The 18,576-nt window shown below is 50.7% G+C and overlaps 1 protein-coding gene across 1 annotated transcript in view; it reads right to left on the bottom strand.

Annotated features, from left to right (window-relative positions):
• Positions 1-18,576, bottom strand: part of LOC146813517 (zinc-binding protein A33-like) — a 190,950-nt gene that overhangs the window by 148,397 nt on the left and 23,977 nt on the right. The window contains exon 4 of the mRNA XM_085615437.1: positions 18,078-18,221. Coding sequence (XP_085471563.1) covers positions 18,078-18,221 — 144 coding nt within the window. The remainder of the gene's footprint in view (positions 1-18,077; positions 18,222-18,576) is intronic.

Below are 18,576 nucleotides of genomic sequence, written 5' to 3'. Positions count from 1 at the left end.
CAAGGCAGTCACACCATGATCTGTCTAGATCCCAAAAGTCAGGGATCTGGTCAGAGAGAAAATAGCGGATAAAAAAGAATTTGAACCATCATACAGAAAGCCTATAACAGTCCTAGCAATTCAAGGAACTAGAAAAGTACTTTTGCCGCCTCTTTCAGGGAAAAGGGAGAAAAGATTTGTCTCAATCGACTTAATCAAACCACACTATGTGACCGATACTAATCAGTAGACCTCGTGGACTCATAAGTAGCAGACGCCCTCCTCTTGCTACAATCCAAGAAGTTCAAACAGAAAGACTCATCACGTTCGAAGAGCCTCCTTTACGGAATGAAGGGCTATGCAACAATGCTATGGAACTCGTTTCTCTTGAACCCGAAATTCATCTTCAAAATGAAACTCAAAGTAAAACTCAAGTTGCAATCAGACCAAATACAGACGTCTACGTCCACATGCCTCGACGAGAGCAAAATGCGATTTCAACAAATCCCGATGCAATTCCATCAATTGATCGCACTGCTTCTGGCTACTTCATGAACCTTGATATGTTTTCTTTGGATCCTAGTGAACCAGAAACGATGCTAGCCCAACAAACACGCAAGCAACAAGTCAAGAACTTTCTGTACTTTCTAAAAAAGACTTACCTGGTATCGCCTTGGGTAGAACTCTCGGTAATTACTGAGATACTGTTCTTTCTTTTCTGGCTAGGCTTAGTTATAACTTTTAGCATGCTTATTAATGGAAGATACCTTCAACAAAGCTTGACAGCCCAAAAGGTTAATTTGATTCTGGAGCCCCATCAGTCCTCACATCGTGAACAAAGAGACTTGTCATCTGTGAACATTACAGCAGTTCCTATACCGGACGGTATTGTTTGGGACAAGGTTGATTTTGACATATTCGGTCCGACTGAACTTTAAAACATTTCTCATGTATTTAAAATTTAATTAAGTAATATCATTATTACCTCAAGTACATTTTCTGATGACTGGGACACTGAAACTGTTGATAACATGTTGTCTGACTTAAAGAAAACTGCTGCATTTGCGAACACTGAAATGTTAGAAGGTACTTCAGACTATGACACTTTGAACTATTACCAACATTATGGTCATCATTCATTTTCTGCACAAATCTATTTCACCCAGAAATGTTTTTGAATACCACCAATGGGAACATTGCCCGACACCACCAAAAAGTAGTTTGCAAACATTTGCACAGAAATGTTCATATTTTTCAGAGTTTAACACCACTGAACCGACCTCATATTATTACTAGATTACACCGACATCGGCACTGAAAAATATGTTGACAAACACCAACAGATTTACTCTGCTTCCTTTATTTCCCAATTGTCTGTACAGGGTTTTGACCTATGGAAGGATGCAATAGACTTAAAATCAGTCTGGTGTTCTAGGGACTGGCAAGTCCAGGGAACAGAAGCACTATTTAAAGCATGCCTCATTCCACAGCAGATGATATTTCTAAATGATACTATGCAACAGACATCCTGTCTTGGATTGGTCAAAAACAAGGACCTTAACACACCTCGGTTTCCTACACCATCACAGGGGTGGCAAAATTTGACTTCACAGGAAAGGGCAACATTAGATTACATTTTACAGTACAAAAGATCAGACCCTAATTGGAAAGAATGGGTAGTTTGGCACTTAGACACAAACCGATGTCAGAAAAGATTCTTGGGTATCACCGAAGGGTACATTATCCATAGGCCAGACCCACGCTATGTACAAAGAGAACACCCAGGGGTAGTGACATCCTACAGTGTTGGGAAGTTGCGCCTTGATTGGCTAGAAACCTCAACACTCACAGAAGTGAAACAATGCTTATCCTTACTGAAACAAGACATGGATCTAAGGGATTTTTTACTAGGTCCCAGGAAAAACCGTCAGAAAAGTTTCATATATGCTGGCATTTATGCTGTCTACAATGAAATTTAGAAAATATCCCAACAAGAGGCTGTTGAAAGAATACAGAAAATAGACAGTATTAACTTATAAAAATCATTAGCTGTGGAAGACAACGGGTTAACAACTTTGACCTCCAGGATAGATTCCTTAGGCAACATTGTATTTTCTGCTATAGACATACTGGAACAAGATTTAGCCATAATACAACACTGGCGATCCCAGTTCCGTTCTGTAATGTTATGAAGCTGGACGCTGCAATCTTTGCAAGCAGGCTATGTGCCTTGGCGTTTTATCAACAGTACGTGTCTGTTTTCTGAATACAATCTAACAGATAAACAGGTAGAAATGGCATACACAGGAGCAAAATATACAATGCTGCGTATTGAAAAACTGGACACATTACCTTTCACGGTAGCGCATTCAACATCCACCGAATGGCTAATCCATGGCCACATAACACTAGCAGTCACTACTTTTCAGTTTCAATATTGCTTTGAGCAAAGGCAGGCGGGCAAAGATGGGAAAATAGATAAGGAATACATTAAGAAATCCTGGGAGTTACCATTCAAATTACAATGCCGGAATGGGGATCGAAAAGTGTTTTTAAGTGGTACAAACTGCAAGAACGAATTGAGCGGTTCTCTCATGTGCCAGGACATTTCACTGCACGGAGCATGTAATGGTTCAGTAGCGAACTTGTCCTGCCACATGAAAGGGACTCCAGTGGCTGTAATTACTCAAGTATTCAGGCTGCTCTTGAATGGGAGTTACTTGCTGCTGAACAGTCAAGGTTGCTGTGGGACGCTTCCAGGCATTGCCTATCTGGTCACTGTGAACTCCAGGGTTACTTGCTGTATGCAAGTATTGTTTTCTCCAATGAATATAGTCAGGGAGGCGCCATTATGGCCTTCGTTGAATGTTTCCTTTATACAATTTGAAACTTTGAGTAGACTGAAAGCCATGCTTTTACAGCAAACCAAACCCTTAACCTCCGCTCGAGAGACCTTTGATCTTCAAGTCCCAAGGACCTCGACTGAGACACAAGCACTTATACGTACAAACTGCCCCTTTCATTTCACAGAAATGGTGGGTCATATCTTTAACATGTCTGATACGAGTGGTATTGTACACCTATTTAAGACCATACCGTCAGGATTTCTAAGCACTTTTCAGACAATCCTCTGAATTATTCCAAATTTTATACACTCCGTATTTGGAAGCATTTTTAGAGGTCTACCTCTGATTCTGCTCTCAATAGCAGGAATCCTGATTGTCATTTATCTGCAACACAATGGACGGCCCAATAACCAATGAGATGGCAAAAGCGCTCCTGGAGCGGAAATACCGTGAGCGCATGGTGCACACCTCGCCTACAGGAACTAAGTGCCTCTTGGTTCCTATCGTTTAGACCAGTCTGTGGATTGACTGCATCTTACCTGTTCTTCGATGCCCGTTCTGCGGAGAAGATTGCGCGTTGGATCTCTGTCTGACACTTGCAACTGACTCGCCTACGGACTTGAATACCAGGCTGGAACCCCAGAGGTCCCATGCTCAGCAATTTCCCCAGCGTACACCTATACTGATGGCTGCATTCCTCGAGAACCCACAGGTGCCTTTTGCTACAACTGGGTTGAGAATCAGCTCTTCCACTAGCACTACCACTAGCACCACTAGCACCCAGGTATCGACTACAGCACCAGCTGCCTCTGCACCAGCTATTGGCAGTTCTGAATATCATCCGTGCTCCGTTGATGTACTCTGCGAGGTGTTACAAGGACCGTCCCCTGCAGGGGCGAGCAACGACGATGTTGCGTCTCCCAGCCAGGACACTTAATCTATAATTGGGTCATCATGTGCTGGGAAAGAATTCAGATTTTCCTTTCTTCAAAACTCAACTAAATTTGGAACATTTCCTAAAAATTAACACTTTTGCTAGAAAAGCATGACCTTCTAATCGCTTGGAGTGGTTCGAATTATATAGAGAAACTCATATAGGACTTTGGCTTTGGGTACAATTCCAAAAACTAATTTTCAGAACAATTTTTCCCCCCTTAGACTATTCTTAAAAGATTTTAATGTTTTAAAAATGTTTTTACGTGGCTCACTGATAATTGTATGCGCTGCTACCAAGACAAAATAGGAGTTCGCTAGCATTTTATTATTGTTGACTATTCCGAAGAGGAGTGGGTGTTATGTTCTATATAGGTACCCTAATATAGGCCCAGGTAACATCATACCCCTTCACCTACATTACCTCCCCTACACTACACAGTAACGAGCCTCTTATGGTTGAACCTTTACCTAGTTCTAGTCCTGGGCGCAGAGAGAGGGTTTCCCTGAACAATAGAGTTCTATGACTTCATATTTAGACTGATACAATATGAATGAATTTTCATAAGGGTTCTCGGAAACCAGGCATGGGCTACATCCACCTGCATAATATCTACGTACATGGTTCATTCCATGCGTGATCCTCAATTCCAACAATGGCTGCCACAAGAAACAAGGGGCAAAGGAACCCTACATAATTTCTGTATAAATACACCACCTCTTGCTAGTTTTAGTTAGAGGGAACCAAGACTTCCAGGCCAACACACTGACCAGAGACGCTGAGGCTCCTGCATGCAGACGCTCCAGCTGACAGTGGTCAAAACATCCCTTGCAGGTTGTCCAACTCGAGACCAGGACAGGGTCCCACACTCTCTTGCTCAGGTAATGGGGTTAGACTAAACCTAGAGCGATTCTTGGCATCACACCTACTTACATGCTAGGTACACTTAGGTACATCTAGATAGGCATCGTAGGAGTACATGCATTTTATATTCATGTATGTATTCATGATCTTTGCAAAATGGTGGAACTGTACTATCCTTTTATATTCACTGTACTGCTGATTATATATCTCTGCTACTGTCTAACAGTTGTCGCAGCACATATACTTCACACTAAAAGAGCAACTGTGCAATAAATTCCTATTGTAAGTTACACGCCCAACTGTTTCTTCTGTGTAACTCTCTGAGACCGAATAAGTGAGCACGAGTGACTGAGGGAAAAGTAGTACATTGTTTCCAATGATCAAGGTTGTCATGATCTAAGGTTGCCAGAAACTATTCTCTCCCCGATAAGAGGAGATTCTAGTGGCACTGTGAGCTAGCTAATGCAAACAGGCTAACATTCTCGGTGGGGGTGCTCAGAACCAGTCTGCCACCAAACCCACAGTTTATGTTATCCGAACGTGCAGATTCTGTATAGGAATAATATATAGGAACTACACGGCAACTTCATCCACATAAACTTTATTTTACAACTCGTACTCAACTCTATCCCACAACACTCCACTCCACAACACTCTACTCTACAATACTTCGCAACACTTTATGACACATCCCTCCACTGTAATGTACAGCACACCACTCCAATTTATGACACTTTACTCAACTGCACACGAAACCACTGAAGTGTCATGCATGAGCCACTCTACTGAACGCGACACCACTGTATTCCACTCTACAATACTGTACGACAGTGAGAAGTTTTTAATGTAAAGATATTACTACTATACCTAACTATAATGTTAGTTTAACTTTAGTTTTTTCTTAGTAAATTGCTATGTTTTTTTAAAAAATGAAGTAACATTTTATTTACATACCTTACTATCCTAACCCAACTGCAGTGCATGGCAAAAAAGCGCAGGGCCTGGCCGTGAGTGACGAAGCCCTGCCACGCATGGACTTCAGCTGTGCGTGGTGTGAGGTTGGGTGCAGGACCCGTGCCCTGTGGCCAAACCCAGGAGCCCACTAACCACCATTGAAGGATCAAGCTGCATCGCTGAGCAACACCCCACCTCCACCCACCTCCACCCACCCAATTGTTTGGGTATACCATGGTAATTTTGCAGTATTCTTGCGGTAATTTTGTGGTACACTCGCACATTTTCACACGAGCCTCCATTAAGTACTGCAAGTTTACAACGAGTCTGCATCAATGTGAAAAAATGTCAGTTTAAGCTGGGGGGGTCCTCTGGTACACTCCTACAAGAGCCAGGGTATCGGAATAGACCTACTCTGCCCTCCCATGCTTTATTTTTATTTATATTTTAGGACAAAGTGACTGAGCCCTGAGTCCTAAAATGGCGGCCACAACATTTCTTTTCATGTTGTGGCCAGCCAGTCAGATCAAGTGCTTTAAGGTTGTGATACTGTGGGACTCTTCAGAAGTACCATGAAGGTGCAGCGGCCTGAAACATCCATACATTTGGAACCTTATTTTTGAAAAAACTGCTGAAAAGATTTACAACAACTCAGGCTTTTTAGATCACAATTTAGCTTTCTTCCAAAATTGTTATAATTCTGTTGAGATATCTTCTCTAAAATGTTTCCTAAAATTCCTATGGGAAGTTGCATAAGGGTAATGCATTTTAGGACCCCACCTTGTTCTCGGCCCCTGTTTGACAGATCACCCAGAAACTTTGCAAGAAGGAGCTGAGGTGGACGAACTTGTTGTTTGGAAAGTTTTGCGAACGTTCACCAAACAGGGACAAAGTTACTGGGGAAAAAATGCTCTTCATATGGAAACTCTGACCTAACTACTATACATACTGTTGGACCTGGCCCTTTTTGCAGGGTTATACCCAAACTGTATGCCTTCTTCCTCCTATTTTTCTTTTTGTTGGCTTTAGGGCTCTGGGCACTTTACCACTGCTAATCATTTCTAGAGTGCATGTGCTCTCTCCTTTAAACATGGTATGATTGGTTTATACCTGTTTGGCATATTTAATTTACCTACAAGTCCCTTGTAAAGTGGTATCCCATACACCCAGGGCCTGTAAATGAAATGCTACTAATGGGCCTGCAGAGCTGTTTGCGTCACCCACAGAAGTAGCCTTTCAAACTTGTCTCAGCCCTGCCACTATAGGGCCTGCGTGCACAGTTTACTGCCACAGTGACTTGGCATTTACAGTTACTTTCCAAGCCTTGGACTCTCTTTTACTAAATATAGGCCATCCCTAAGGCAGGGCCTAGGTAGTGCTGTGTAGGTAAAAGGTAGGACATGTGCCTTTATTGTGTGGCATGTCCTGGTAGCGACAATTTGTTTTCTCGCTCCTGTGAGTGCTGCCCCTCTCATAGGCTAGTATTGGGAATTTCCCTTATAGATACTTAAATGGTAAGTTCTGATCTGAAAGGAGTAGCATTTCCATATTTTTTGTATGTTTGGAATAGTGGCGATACATCCTACTTACTAATGTAGGTGGAATATGAATGACTATTTTAGGAATGCCACTTTTAGAAGTGGGCATTACTCTGTGCTTATAACTCTAGTGCTTTGCAGCCTGACTCCAATCCACATCTGGGCCTGGTTAACAGCTACACTTTGTGCATACATTCCAGACAGACACAACACAGGCAGGGCTGGGTGTGACAGGAGAGGCATTTGCATCCATCTGCATACTGATAGTTTTCTTGGGCTGAGAGAGAGAGGTCGTTCATACCTTACATTTATATCGGCTGTGTTCTGCCCTTTCACAAGGGGTTTGTTTGTCCCCTACTGTACGTCTGGAGCCAGGGCTGGGATTGAAAGGGGCTTTTGTGCAATTGTAAGGTTTCTTTTGAAGTGCACCCTAGATCAAGGACATTTGCGGCCTTATTCATGAAAATTGACGCATAACTGCGTGAAAACTGCGATGCGTCACACTTCATTGAGCCCTCCATGCGACATGATGGATGCATCGTATTTACAGTACGGCGCATCATGTTGCAAGGAGTCACAGATACATAAATATTACTGATGTATTTGTAGGCGCAGTAATGAGGCACTGCTGGAGAAAGTGACGCAACTCCACCAATGGGTCATTACACTTGGGTAAGCCCCATGTTAAATGTGCTTGCGTCAGTCTTACGCCTGCTGTGAGGCAGGCGTAAGATATTGAGGCAATGCAGTCCTAGAACTTGCACACTGAAATCTTACAGATGTCAATGCGCCACTTCTACATGGCTTTTTGCGGGGGAACGCCCCCCTGCATACATTATACCTGATGCAGGTATAATGTAGCACAGGGGTTTACAAAGTGACGCATCTGTTTAGATGCGTCACTTTGTAAATATGGCGCAACAGGGAGCATGTTTTACGCCGCCGATGCGTCACAAAAAGTGACGCAACAGTGGCGCAAAGCTGAAGCAAAGGCTCATAAATAAGGCCCTCGGAGTATAAGTACAGAGGCTCAAGGCCTCAAGTGATCCTAGGGGGGGCACCAGTGTCTGGCCGGAAGAAACATTATGCTTTGTTTTCAGCCCAAAACAATGAGCGGCAGTAAGCAGGTCTGTAATGGGCCCTCAGTCACATCCTTTGTCATTTAAATCCTGGCTGGGAGAAGGCGTCAAGAGGGAAGGGACTCCAGATGTTCTCCGAAACCCCCTCTACCATTTCGAATGATCACACGGCGGATACTATTACACATTAGTAGGGCCGCCTCACCAGAATAGTATGTTTGGAAATCCTGTATTTGTTTGCATTTCTAAAACAGTGGCAGAACTTAGCTGCGATGTTTAAATAAGTCCAGAAACATTTAAACATTGCCAGTCAAATAGAATAATTGTGAAAAATGTTGAGGGGGGGGCGGTGATTTGTTTTCTACACTGGGGGGGCGCGAATTAAAAAGTTTGAAGACCACTGCTCGAACCCCATGATTTTAGAGCACTTTTAGAACTGGGACTGAACCTCTGTCAGAAGGACTGCTGCGAAGAACTCCTCTTGACTGCTCTTCTGTTGCTGCCTGCTGCCTGCTGCCTGCTGCCTGCTGGGTGGCCGAAAGGACTCCTCTTGACTGCTCTTCTGTTGCTGCCTGCTGCCTGCTGCTTGCTGGGTGGCCGAAAGGACTCCTCTTGACTGCTCTTCTGTTGCTGGCCTGCTGCCTGCTGCTTGCTGGGTGGCCGAAAGGACTCCTCTTGACTGCTCTTCTGTTGCTGCCTGCTGCCTGCTGCTTGCTGGGTGGCCGAAAGGACTCCTCTTGACTGCTCTTCTGTTGCTGCCTGCTGCCTGCTGCTTGCTGGGTGGCCGAAAGGACTCCTCTTGACTGCTCTTCTGTTGCTGCTTGCTGCCTGCTGCTTGCTGGGTGGCCGAAAGGACTCCTCTTGACTGCTCTTCTGTTGCTGCCCTGCTGCCTGTTGCCTGCTGCTTGCTGGATGGCCGAAAGGACTCCTCTTGACTGCTCCTCTGTTGCTGCCTGCTGCTTGCTGCTTGCTGGGTGGCCGAAAGGACTCCTCTTGACTGCTCTTCTGTTGCTGCCCTGCTGCCTGTTGCCTGCTGCTTGCTGGGTGGCCGAAAGGACTCCTCTTGACTGCTCTTCTGTTGCTGCCCTGCTGCCTGCTGCCTGCTGCTTGCTGGGTGGCCGAAAGGACTCCTCTTGACTGCTCTTCTGTTGCTGCCTGCTGCCTGCTGCTTGCAGGGTGGCCGAAAGGACTCCTCTTGACTGCTCTTCTGTTGCTGGCCTGCTGCCTGCTGCTTGCTGGGTGGCCGAAAGGACTCCTCTTGACTGCTCTTCTGTTGCTGCCTGCTGCCTGCTGCTTGCTGGGTGGCCGAAAGGACTCCTCTTGACTGCTCTTCTGTTGCTGCCTGCTGCCTGCTGCTTGCTGGGTGGCCGAAAGGACTCCTCTTGACTGCTCTTCTGTTGCTGGCCTGCTGCCTGCTGCTTGCTGAGTCGCCGAAAGGACTCCTCTTGACTGCTCTTCTGTTGCTGGCCTGCTGCCTGCTGCCTGCTGGGTGGCCTAAAGGACTCCTCTTGACTGCTCTTCTGTTGCTGCCCTGCTGCCTGCTGCTTGCTGGGTGGCCGAAAGGACTCCTCTTGACTGCTCTTCTGTTGCTGGCCTGCTGCCTGCTGCTTGCTGAGTCGCCGAAAGGACTCCTCTTGACTGCTCTTCTGTTGCTGCCCTGCTGCCTGCTGCCTGCTGCTTGCTGGGTGGCCGAAAGGACTCCTCTTGACTGCTCTTCTGTTGCTGCCTGCTGCCTGCTGCTTGCTGGGTGGCCGAAAGGACTCCTCTTGACTGCTCTTCTGTTGCTGCCTGCTGCCTGCTGCTTGCTGCCTGCTGCCTGCTGGGTGGCCGAAAGGACTCCTCTTGACTGCTCCTCTGTTGCTGCCTGCTGCCTGCTGCTTGCTGGGTGGCCGAAAGGACTCCTCATGACTGCTCTTCTGTTGCTGGCCTGCTGCCTGCTGCCTGCTGGGTGGCCGAAAGGACTCCTCTTGACTGCTCTTCTGTTGCTGGCCTGCTGCCTGCTGCTTGCTGCCTGCTGCTTGCTGGGTGGCCGAAAGGACTCCTCTTGACTGCTCTCCTGTTGCTGGCCTGCTGCCTGCTGCTTGCTGGGTGGCCGAAAGGACTCCTCTTGACTGCTCTTCTGTTGCTGCCCTGTTGCCTGCTGCTTGCTGGGTGGCCGAAAGGACTCCTCTTGACTGCTCTTCTGTTGCTGGCCTGCTGCCTGCTGCTTGCTGAGTCGCCGAAAGGACTCCTCTTGACTGCTCTTCTGTTGCTGGCCTGCTGCCTGCTGCTTGCTGAGTCGCCTAAAGGACTCCTCTTGATTGCTCTTCTGTTGCTGCCCTGCTGCCTGCTGCTTGCTGAGTCGCCGAAAGGACTCCTCTTGACTGCTCTTCTGTTGCTGCCTGCTGCCTGCTGCTTGCTGGGTGGCCGAAAGGACTCCTCTTGACTGCTCTTCTGTTGCTGCCTGCTGCCTGCTGCTTGCTGAGTCGCCGAAAGGACTCCTCTTGACTGCTCTTCTGTTGCTGGCCTGCTGCCTGCTGCTTGCTGAGTCGCCTAAAGGACTCCTCTTGACTGCTCTTCTGTTGCTGCCCTGCTGCCTGCTGCTTGCTGAGTCGCCGAAAGGACTCCTCTTGACTGCTCTTCTGTTGCTGGCCTGCTGCCTGCTGGGTGGCCGAAAGGACTCCTCTTGACTGCTCTTCTGTTGCTGCCCTGCTGCCTGCTGCTTGCTGAGTCGCCGAAAGGACTCCTCTTGACTGCTCTTCTGTTGCTGCCTGCTGCCTGCTGCTTGCTGGGTGGCCGAAAGGACTCCTCTTGACTGCTCTTCTGTTGCTGCCCTGCTGCCTGCTGCCTGCTGCTTGCTGGGTGGCCGAAAGGACTCCTCTTGACTGCTCTTCTGTTGCTGCCCTGCTGCCTGCTGCTTGCTGGGTGGCCGAAAGGACTCCTCTTGACTGCTCTTCTGTTGCTGCCTGCTGCCTGCTGCTTGCTGCCTGCTGCCTGCTGGGTGGCCGAAAGGACTCCTCTTGACTGCTCTTCTGTTGCTGGCCTGCTGCCTGCTGCTTGCTGCCTGCTGCTTGCTGGGTGGCCGAAAGGACTCCTCTTGACTGCTCTTCTGTTGCTGGCCTGCTGCCTGCTGCTTGCTGAGTCGCCGAAAGGACTCCTCTTGACTGCTCTCCTGTTGCTGGCCTGCTGCCTACTGCTTGCTGGGTGGCCGAAAGGACTCCTCTTGACTGCTCTTCTGTTGCTGGCCTGCTGCCTGCTGCTTGCTGAGTCGCCGAAAGGACTCCTCTTGACTGCTCTTCTGTTGCTGGCCTGTTGCCTGCTGCTTGCTGAGTCGCCTAAAGGACTCCTCTTGATTGCTCTTCTGTTGCTGCCCTGCTGCCTGCTGCTTGCTGAGTCGCCGAAAGGACTCCTCTTGACTGCTCTTCTGTTGCTGGCCTGTTGCCTGCTGCTTGCTGGGTGGCCGAAAGGACTCCTCTTGACTGCTCTTCTGTTGCTGCCTGCTGCCTGCTGCTTGCTGGGTGGCCGAAAGGACTCCTCTTGACTGCTCCTCTGTTGCTGCCCTGCTGCCTGCTGCTTGCTGGGTGGCCGAAAGGACTCCTCTTGACTGCTCTTCTGTTGCTGCCTGCTGCCTGCTGCTTGCTGGGTGGCCGAAAGGACTCCTCTTGACTGCTCTTCTGTTGCTGCCTGCTGCCTGCTGCTTGCTGGTGGCCGAAAGGACTCCTCTTGACTGCTCTTCTGTTGCTGCCTGCTGCCTGCTGCTTGCTGAGTCGCCGAAAGGACTCCTCTTGACTGCTCTTCTGTTGCTGGCCTGCTGCCTGCTGCTTGCTGAGTCGCCTAAAGGACTCCTCTTGACTGCTCTTCTGTTGCTGCCCTGCTGCCTGCTGCTTGCTGAGTCGCCGAAAGGACTCCTCTTGACTGCTCTTCTGTTGCTGGCCTGCTGCCTGCTGGGTGGCCGAAAGGACTCCTCTTGACTGCTCTTCTGTTGCTGCCCTGCTGCCTGCTGCTTGCTGAGTCGCCGAAAGGACTCCTCTTGACTGCTCTTCTGTTGCTGCCTGCTGCCTGCTGCTTGCTGGGTGGCCGAAAGGACTCCTCTTGACTGCTCTTCTGTTGCTGCCTGCTGCCTGCTGCCTGCTGCCTGCTGGGTGGCCGAAAGGACTCCTCTTGACTGCTCTTCTGTTGCTGCCTGCTGCCTGCTGCCTGCTGCTTGCTGGGTGGCCGAAAGGACTCCTCTTGACTGCTCTTCTGTTGCTGCCTGCTGCCTGCTGCCTGCTGGGTGGCCGAAAGGACTCCTCTTGACTGCTCTTCTGTTGCTGCCTGCTGCTTGCTGGGTGGCCGAAAGGACTCCTCTTGACTGCTCTTCTGTTGCTGCCCTGCTGCCTGCTGCTTGCTGGGTGGCCGAAAGGACTCCTCTTGACTGCTCTTCTGTTGCTGGCTTGCTGCCTGCTGCTTGCTGGGTGGCCGAAAGGACTCCTCTTGACTGCTCTTCTGTTGCTGCCTGCTGCCTGCTGCTTGCTGGGTGGCCGAAAGGACTCCTATTGACTGCTCTTCTGTTGCTGCCTGCTGCCTGCTGCCTGCTGGGTGGCCGAAAGGACTCCTCTTGACTGCTCTTCTGTTGCTGCCTGCTGCTTGGCCGAAAGGACTCCTCTTGACTGCTCTCCTGTTGCTGCCTGCTGCCTGCTGCTTGCTGGGTGGCCGAAAGGACTCCTCTTGACTGCTCTTATGTTGCTGCCTGCTGCCTGCTGCTTGCTGGGTCGCCTAAAGGACTCCTCTTGACTGCTCTTCTGTTGCTGCCCTGCTGCCTGCTGGTTGGCCGAAAGGACTCCTCTTGACTGCTCCTCTGTTGCTGCCCTGCTGCCTGCTGCCTGCTGCTTGCTGGGTGGCCGAAAGGACTCCTCTTGACTGCTCTTCTGCTGCTGGCCTGCTGCCTGCTGCTTGCTGAGTCGCCTAAAGGACTCCTCTTGACTGCTCTTCTGTTGCTGCCCTGCTGCCTGCTGCCTGCTGCTTGCTGGGTGGCCGAAAGGACTCCTCTTGACTGCTCTTCTGTTGCTGCCCTGTTGCCTGCTGCTTGCTGGGTGGCCGAAAGGACTCCTCTTGACTGCTCTTCTGTTGCTGCCTGCTGCCTGCTGCCTGCTGGGTGGCCGAAAGGACTCCTCTTGACTGCTCTTCTGTTGCTGCCTGCTGCCTGCTGCTTGCTGGGTGGCCTAAAGGACTCCTCTTGACTGCTCTTATGTTGCTGCCTGCTGCCTGCTGCTTGCTGGGTGCTGCCTGCTGGGTGGCCGAAAGGACTCCTCTTGACTGCTCTTCTGTTGCTGGCCTGCTGCCTGCTGCCTGCTGGTTGGCCGAAAGGACTCCTCTTGACTGCTCTTCTGTTGCTGCCCTGCTTCCTGCTGCCTGCTGGTTGGCCGAAAGGACTCCTCTTGACTGTTCCTCTGTTGCTGCCCTGCTGCCTGCTGCCTGCTGGTTGGCCGAAAGGACTCCTCTTGACTGCTCCTCTGTTGCTGCCCTGCTGCCTGCTGCTTGCTGGGTGGCCGAAAGGACTCCTCTTGACTGCCCTTCTGTTGCTGCCCTGCTTCCTGCTGCCTGCTGGTTGGCCGAAAGGACTCCTCTTGACTGCTCCTCTGTTGCTGCCCTGCTGCCTGCTGCTTGCTGGGTGGCCGAAAGGACTCCTCTTGACTGCTCTTCTGTTGCTGGCCTGCTGCCTGCTGCTTGCTGAGTCGCCTAAAGGACTCCTCTTGACTGCTCTTCTGTTGCTGCCCTGCTGCCTGCTGCTTGCTGGGTGGCCGAAAGGACTCCTCTTGACTGCTCTTATGTTGCTGCCTGCTGCTTGCTGGGTGGCCGAAAGGACTCCTCTTGACTGCTCTTCTGTTGCTGCCTGCTGCCGGCTGCTTGCTGGGTGGCCGAAAGGACTCCTCTTGACTGCTCTTCTGTTGCTGGCCTGCTGCCTGCTGCTTGCTGAGTCGCCGAAAGGACTCCTCTTGACTGCTCTTCTGTTGCTGGCCTGCTGCCTGCTGGGTGGCCGAAAGGACTCCTCTTGACTGCTCTTCTGTTGCTGCCTGCTGCCTGCTGCTTGCTGAGTCGCCGAAAGGACTCCTCTTGACTGCTCTTCTGTTGCTGCCCTGTTGCCTGCTGCTTGCTGGGTGGCCTAAAGGACTCCTCTTGACTGCTCTTCTGTTGCTGCCTGCTGCCTGCTGCTTGCTGAGTCGCCGAAAGGACTCCTCTTGACTGCTCTTCTGTTGCTGCCTGCTGCCTGCTGCTTGCTGGGTGGCCGAAAGGACTCCTCTTGACTGCTCTTCTGTTGCTGCCTGCTGCCTGCTGCTTGCTGCCTGCTGCCTGCTGGGTGGCCGAAAGGACTCCTCTTGACTGCTCCTCTGTTGCTGCCTGCTGCCTGCTGCTTGCTGGGTGGCCGAAAGGACTCCTCTTGACTGCTCTTCTGTTGCTGGCCTGCTGCCTGCTGCCTGCTGGGTGGCCGAAAGGACTCCTCTTGACTGCTCTTCTGTTGCTGGCCTGCTGCCTGCTGCTTGCTGGGTGACCGAAAGGACTCCTCTTGACTGCTCTTCTGTTGCTGGCCTGCTGCCTGCTGCCTGCTGCCTGCTGGGTGGCCGAAAGGACTCCTCTTGACTGCTCTTCTGTTGCTGCCCTGCTGCCTGCTGCTTGCTGAGTCGCCGAAAGGACTCCTCTTGACTGCTCTTCTGTTGCTGCCCTGCTGCCTGCTGCTTGCTGGGTGGCCGAAAGGACTCCTCTTGACTGCTCTCCTGTTGCTGGCCTGCTGCCTGCTGCTTGCTGGGTGGCCGAAAGGACTCCTCTTGACTGCTCTTCTGTTGCTGCCTGCTGCCTGCTGCTTGCTGGGTGGCCGAAAGGACTCCTCTTGACTGCTCTTCTGTTGCTGCCCTGCTGCCTGCTGCCTGTTGCCTGCTGCTTGCTGGGTGGCCGAAAGGACTCCTCTTGACTGCTCTTCTGTTGCTGCCTGCTGCCTGCTGCCTGCTGGGTGGCCGAAAGGACTCCTCTTGACTGCTCTTCTGTTGCTGCCTGCTGCCTGCTGCTTGGCCGAAAGGACTCATCTTGACTGCTCTTCTGTTGCTGCCTTGCTGCCCGCTGCTTGCTGGGTGGCCGAAAGGACTCCTCTTGACTGCTCTTCTGTTGCGGGCCTGCTGCCTGCTGCTTGCTGGGTGGCCGAAAGGACTCCTCTTGACTGCTCTTCTGTTGCTGCCCTGCTGCCTGCTGCCTGCTGCTTGCTGGGTGGCCGAAAGGACTCCTCTTGACTGCTCTTCTGTTGCTGCCTGCTGCCTGCTGCTTGCTGGGTGGCCGAAAGGACTCCTCTTGACTGCTCTTCTGTTGCTGCCTGCTGCCTGCTGCCTGCTGGGTGGCCGAAAGGACTCCTCTTGACTGCTCTTCTGTTGCTGCCTGCTGCCTGCTGGGTGGCCGAAAGGACTCCTCTTGACTGCTCTTCTGTTGCTGCCTGCTGCCTGCTGCTTGCTGGGTGGCCGAAAGGACTCCTCTTGACTGCTCTTCTGTTGCTGCCTGCTGCCTGCTGCTTGCTGGGTGGCCTAAAGGACTCACTGGATTGCTTTTCTGCTTGCTGCCTGCTGCCTGCTGCCTGCTGCTTGCTGGGTGGCCGAAAGGACTCCTCTTGACTGCTCTTCTGTTGCTGCCTGCTGCCTGCTGCTTGCTGGGTGGCCGAAAGGACTCCTCTTGACTGCTCTTCTGTTGCTGGCCTGCTGCCTGCTGCTTGCTGGGTGGCCGAAAGGACTCCTCTTGACTGCTCTTCTTTTGCTGCCCTGCTGCCTGCTGCCTGCTGGGTGGCCGAAAGGACTCCTCTTGACTGCTCTTCTGTTGCTGGCCTGCTGCCTGCTGCTTGCTGGGTGGCCGAAAGGACTCCTCTTGACTGCTCTTCTGTTGCTGCCTGCTGCCTGCTGCTTGCTGGGTGGCCGAAAGGACTCCTCTTGACTGCTCTTCTGTTGCTGCCTGCTGCCTGCTGCTTGCTGGGTGGCCTAAAGGACTCACTGGATTGCTTTTCTGCTTGTTGCCTGCTGCCAGCTGCGCCCTGACTCTGCTCTGCAAGACCGCTGTAGCGCTGCCAGGAGGAACCACCATTATTTGCCTTTGTGTGCTGGCCTGCCTGCTGCTCCCCGTGTGCCCCCAGGGCTCTCAAGGTGGCTTACAGGCTTGCCCCCACATTTGTGCCATTCCAGGGTCAATAAAGGAGGCACCTTGAGTACCTCTGCCATGGTACTCTGTCTCCGTGAGTCCGGCAGTAGTGTGCTCTCGTGAGGAGCTGGGACTGAGGGGGCTCCTAGTGAAGTTGCTGCAACTAGGGGTGGGCAACGAATTCTGCTCCGCCGGCGGAGTTTGCTTTGTTCTGCCTACTTTGCGCATGGATCAGAGTTTTTCTTCTTGTGTGGCTTGCCAGCTTTAAGTTGGCAAGTGAGAAAAATCATACGTAAGACCACCTCCCAGTGAGATTCCTCAATGGGCAGCCACGGCAGGCCACTACCGCTGACATTGAGGAAGCCGATGCTCCAGTAGAACATCTTCTCGAGTGGCAGAGGGAAGAAGCGTCCTCTTGCGCTGCACGTGGTGCTGTTCGTGCTGATTTTACAGTGCAGGACAAATACCTGGCACTGAAAATCAGCACGAGCAGTGTGACTGTTATACCTGCTGCAGGAAGGCTGCTCCTGGTGGGGCTCTAAGCTGTAACATCTTACATGGAATTAACTTACATGGAAACTACTTGGACTAGATCTACTTTTATTTACTAGAGTGACTTAACGCACTCCGACACTCACAGATTCCGGCAGTGCGCAGCAGAGTTTTTTTGGCAGTTTTTCGCCGAGTTCCACATAGCAGAAGTCCACAAACTATGCCCAAGCCTAGCTGGGACCCAGAGGGCATTGTTGCACTCCACCTTCGTGCATTGAAGATTGCTTGCCGAACCCCGGCATGGACCGCTGTTAACATAAATCCCAGAATCAGCGCACATCCGCGCTCCCACGTCTGCCTTTATTACCAAGAGTAAATCCCGCCCTGGGGTGCTGCCATTGACTTCAGCAGCTGCACCGCGTGTTCAATGGCAGCTGGAATTTCAGGACACGATGGGGGGAGGGTGGACAAGGTCCCATTGCACCGTTGCCTACATTTGGGCCTTCCCCCCTTTCTAGTCAAAACGTACCTTGTGGGGCATTTTGTCTCCTGATGGGGTGATACCTCGACAGAGGACCCGATCAGCCTCAAAATACTTGCCACGCGGGTACACCTGTATCTCACATTCTGGTGTTTGTGTGTCGTATAATCTCTAATAAGAGAGCAGGTGCGTTGTGCCATAGGTTCCCATTGCAACTCATGTGCTTTACTCGAGTTCATGTGTGATTCCTGCATTCGTTGTGACTAATGCGGATTACTGAACCTCACCTATTGTGTGATTTTTGATGACACCTTGACTTTCGACACCCAGATCTTGAAGAAAATCCTGCCTCTTCTTCCGAAAGAGCTCAGGGTGTCAGTGGTCACCTCACTCATCACCTCCCGCTTAGACCACTGTGATGCCCGGTATCTCAACCTTGACCGGCTCTCGGTAAACAAGCTTCAAATCATTCAGAATGCGGCAGCACGCCTGGTCCTGGGATTAAATACTAAACACCCAAACACACCTTAGCCAGGGAAGGATTGAGATCTCTTCACTGGTGCAGGCACTAGTAAAATTGTATTATTTTCAGAGGTTTTATTGTGGGTTGTCAAAGAGCAAAGGTGCTTTTTAATATATGCAAAGTGGTGACCTGCTAAACATACATTCAAAGCAAACAGGCTCCGTGCAAGTCTTGTAATTAACATGGAAATGTCCAGAACAATATGTATTTGTATTCACAAATCAAATGTGTGTGTAGAAAGATAAAAAGCAAAATATTCTCACCTCTGTGGAGACACAGAGTCTCTCTCAGATGAGGCTGCAAATCTCTCCATGGAGAGGGATCTTCTGTTCCAGGCTCATTCCTCACCCTGGGGCAGCTCTGTCCAAGGAGACATCCTTGTCTGTCATGAAGGTTGTACTGGGAAACTGGTACAGAGGAGGGACAGACAGGTAGAGAGAGACAGAGAGAGGGGGGAGGGAGAGACAGGTACAGAGAGATGGAAAGAGGAGGGAGCAAGAGACAGGTACAGAGAGATGGAGGGAGGGACAGGTACAGAGAGATAGAGATACAGACAGGTAGAGAGAAACAGAGAGAGGGGGGAGGGAGAGACAGGTAGAGAGAGACAGAGAGAGGGGGAGGGAGAGACAGGTACAGAGAGATGGAGAGAGGAGGGAGCAAGAGACAGGTACAGAGAGATGGAGGGAGGGACAGACAAGTACAGAGAGATGAGGGAGAGACAGGTACAGAGAGATAGAGGAAGAAGAAACAGGTACAGAGAGA

Source organism: Triturus cristatus, chromosome 7 (assembly GCF_964204655.1).
Source record: "Triturus cristatus chromosome 7, aTriCri1.1, whole genome shotgun sequence".
Lineage (NCBI taxonomy): Eukaryota > Metazoa > Chordata > Amphibia > Caudata > Salamandridae > Triturus > Triturus cristatus.
The sequence above is the reverse complement of the archived record's forward strand: the minus strand, read 5'-3'. Positions and strand labels throughout refer to the sequence as shown.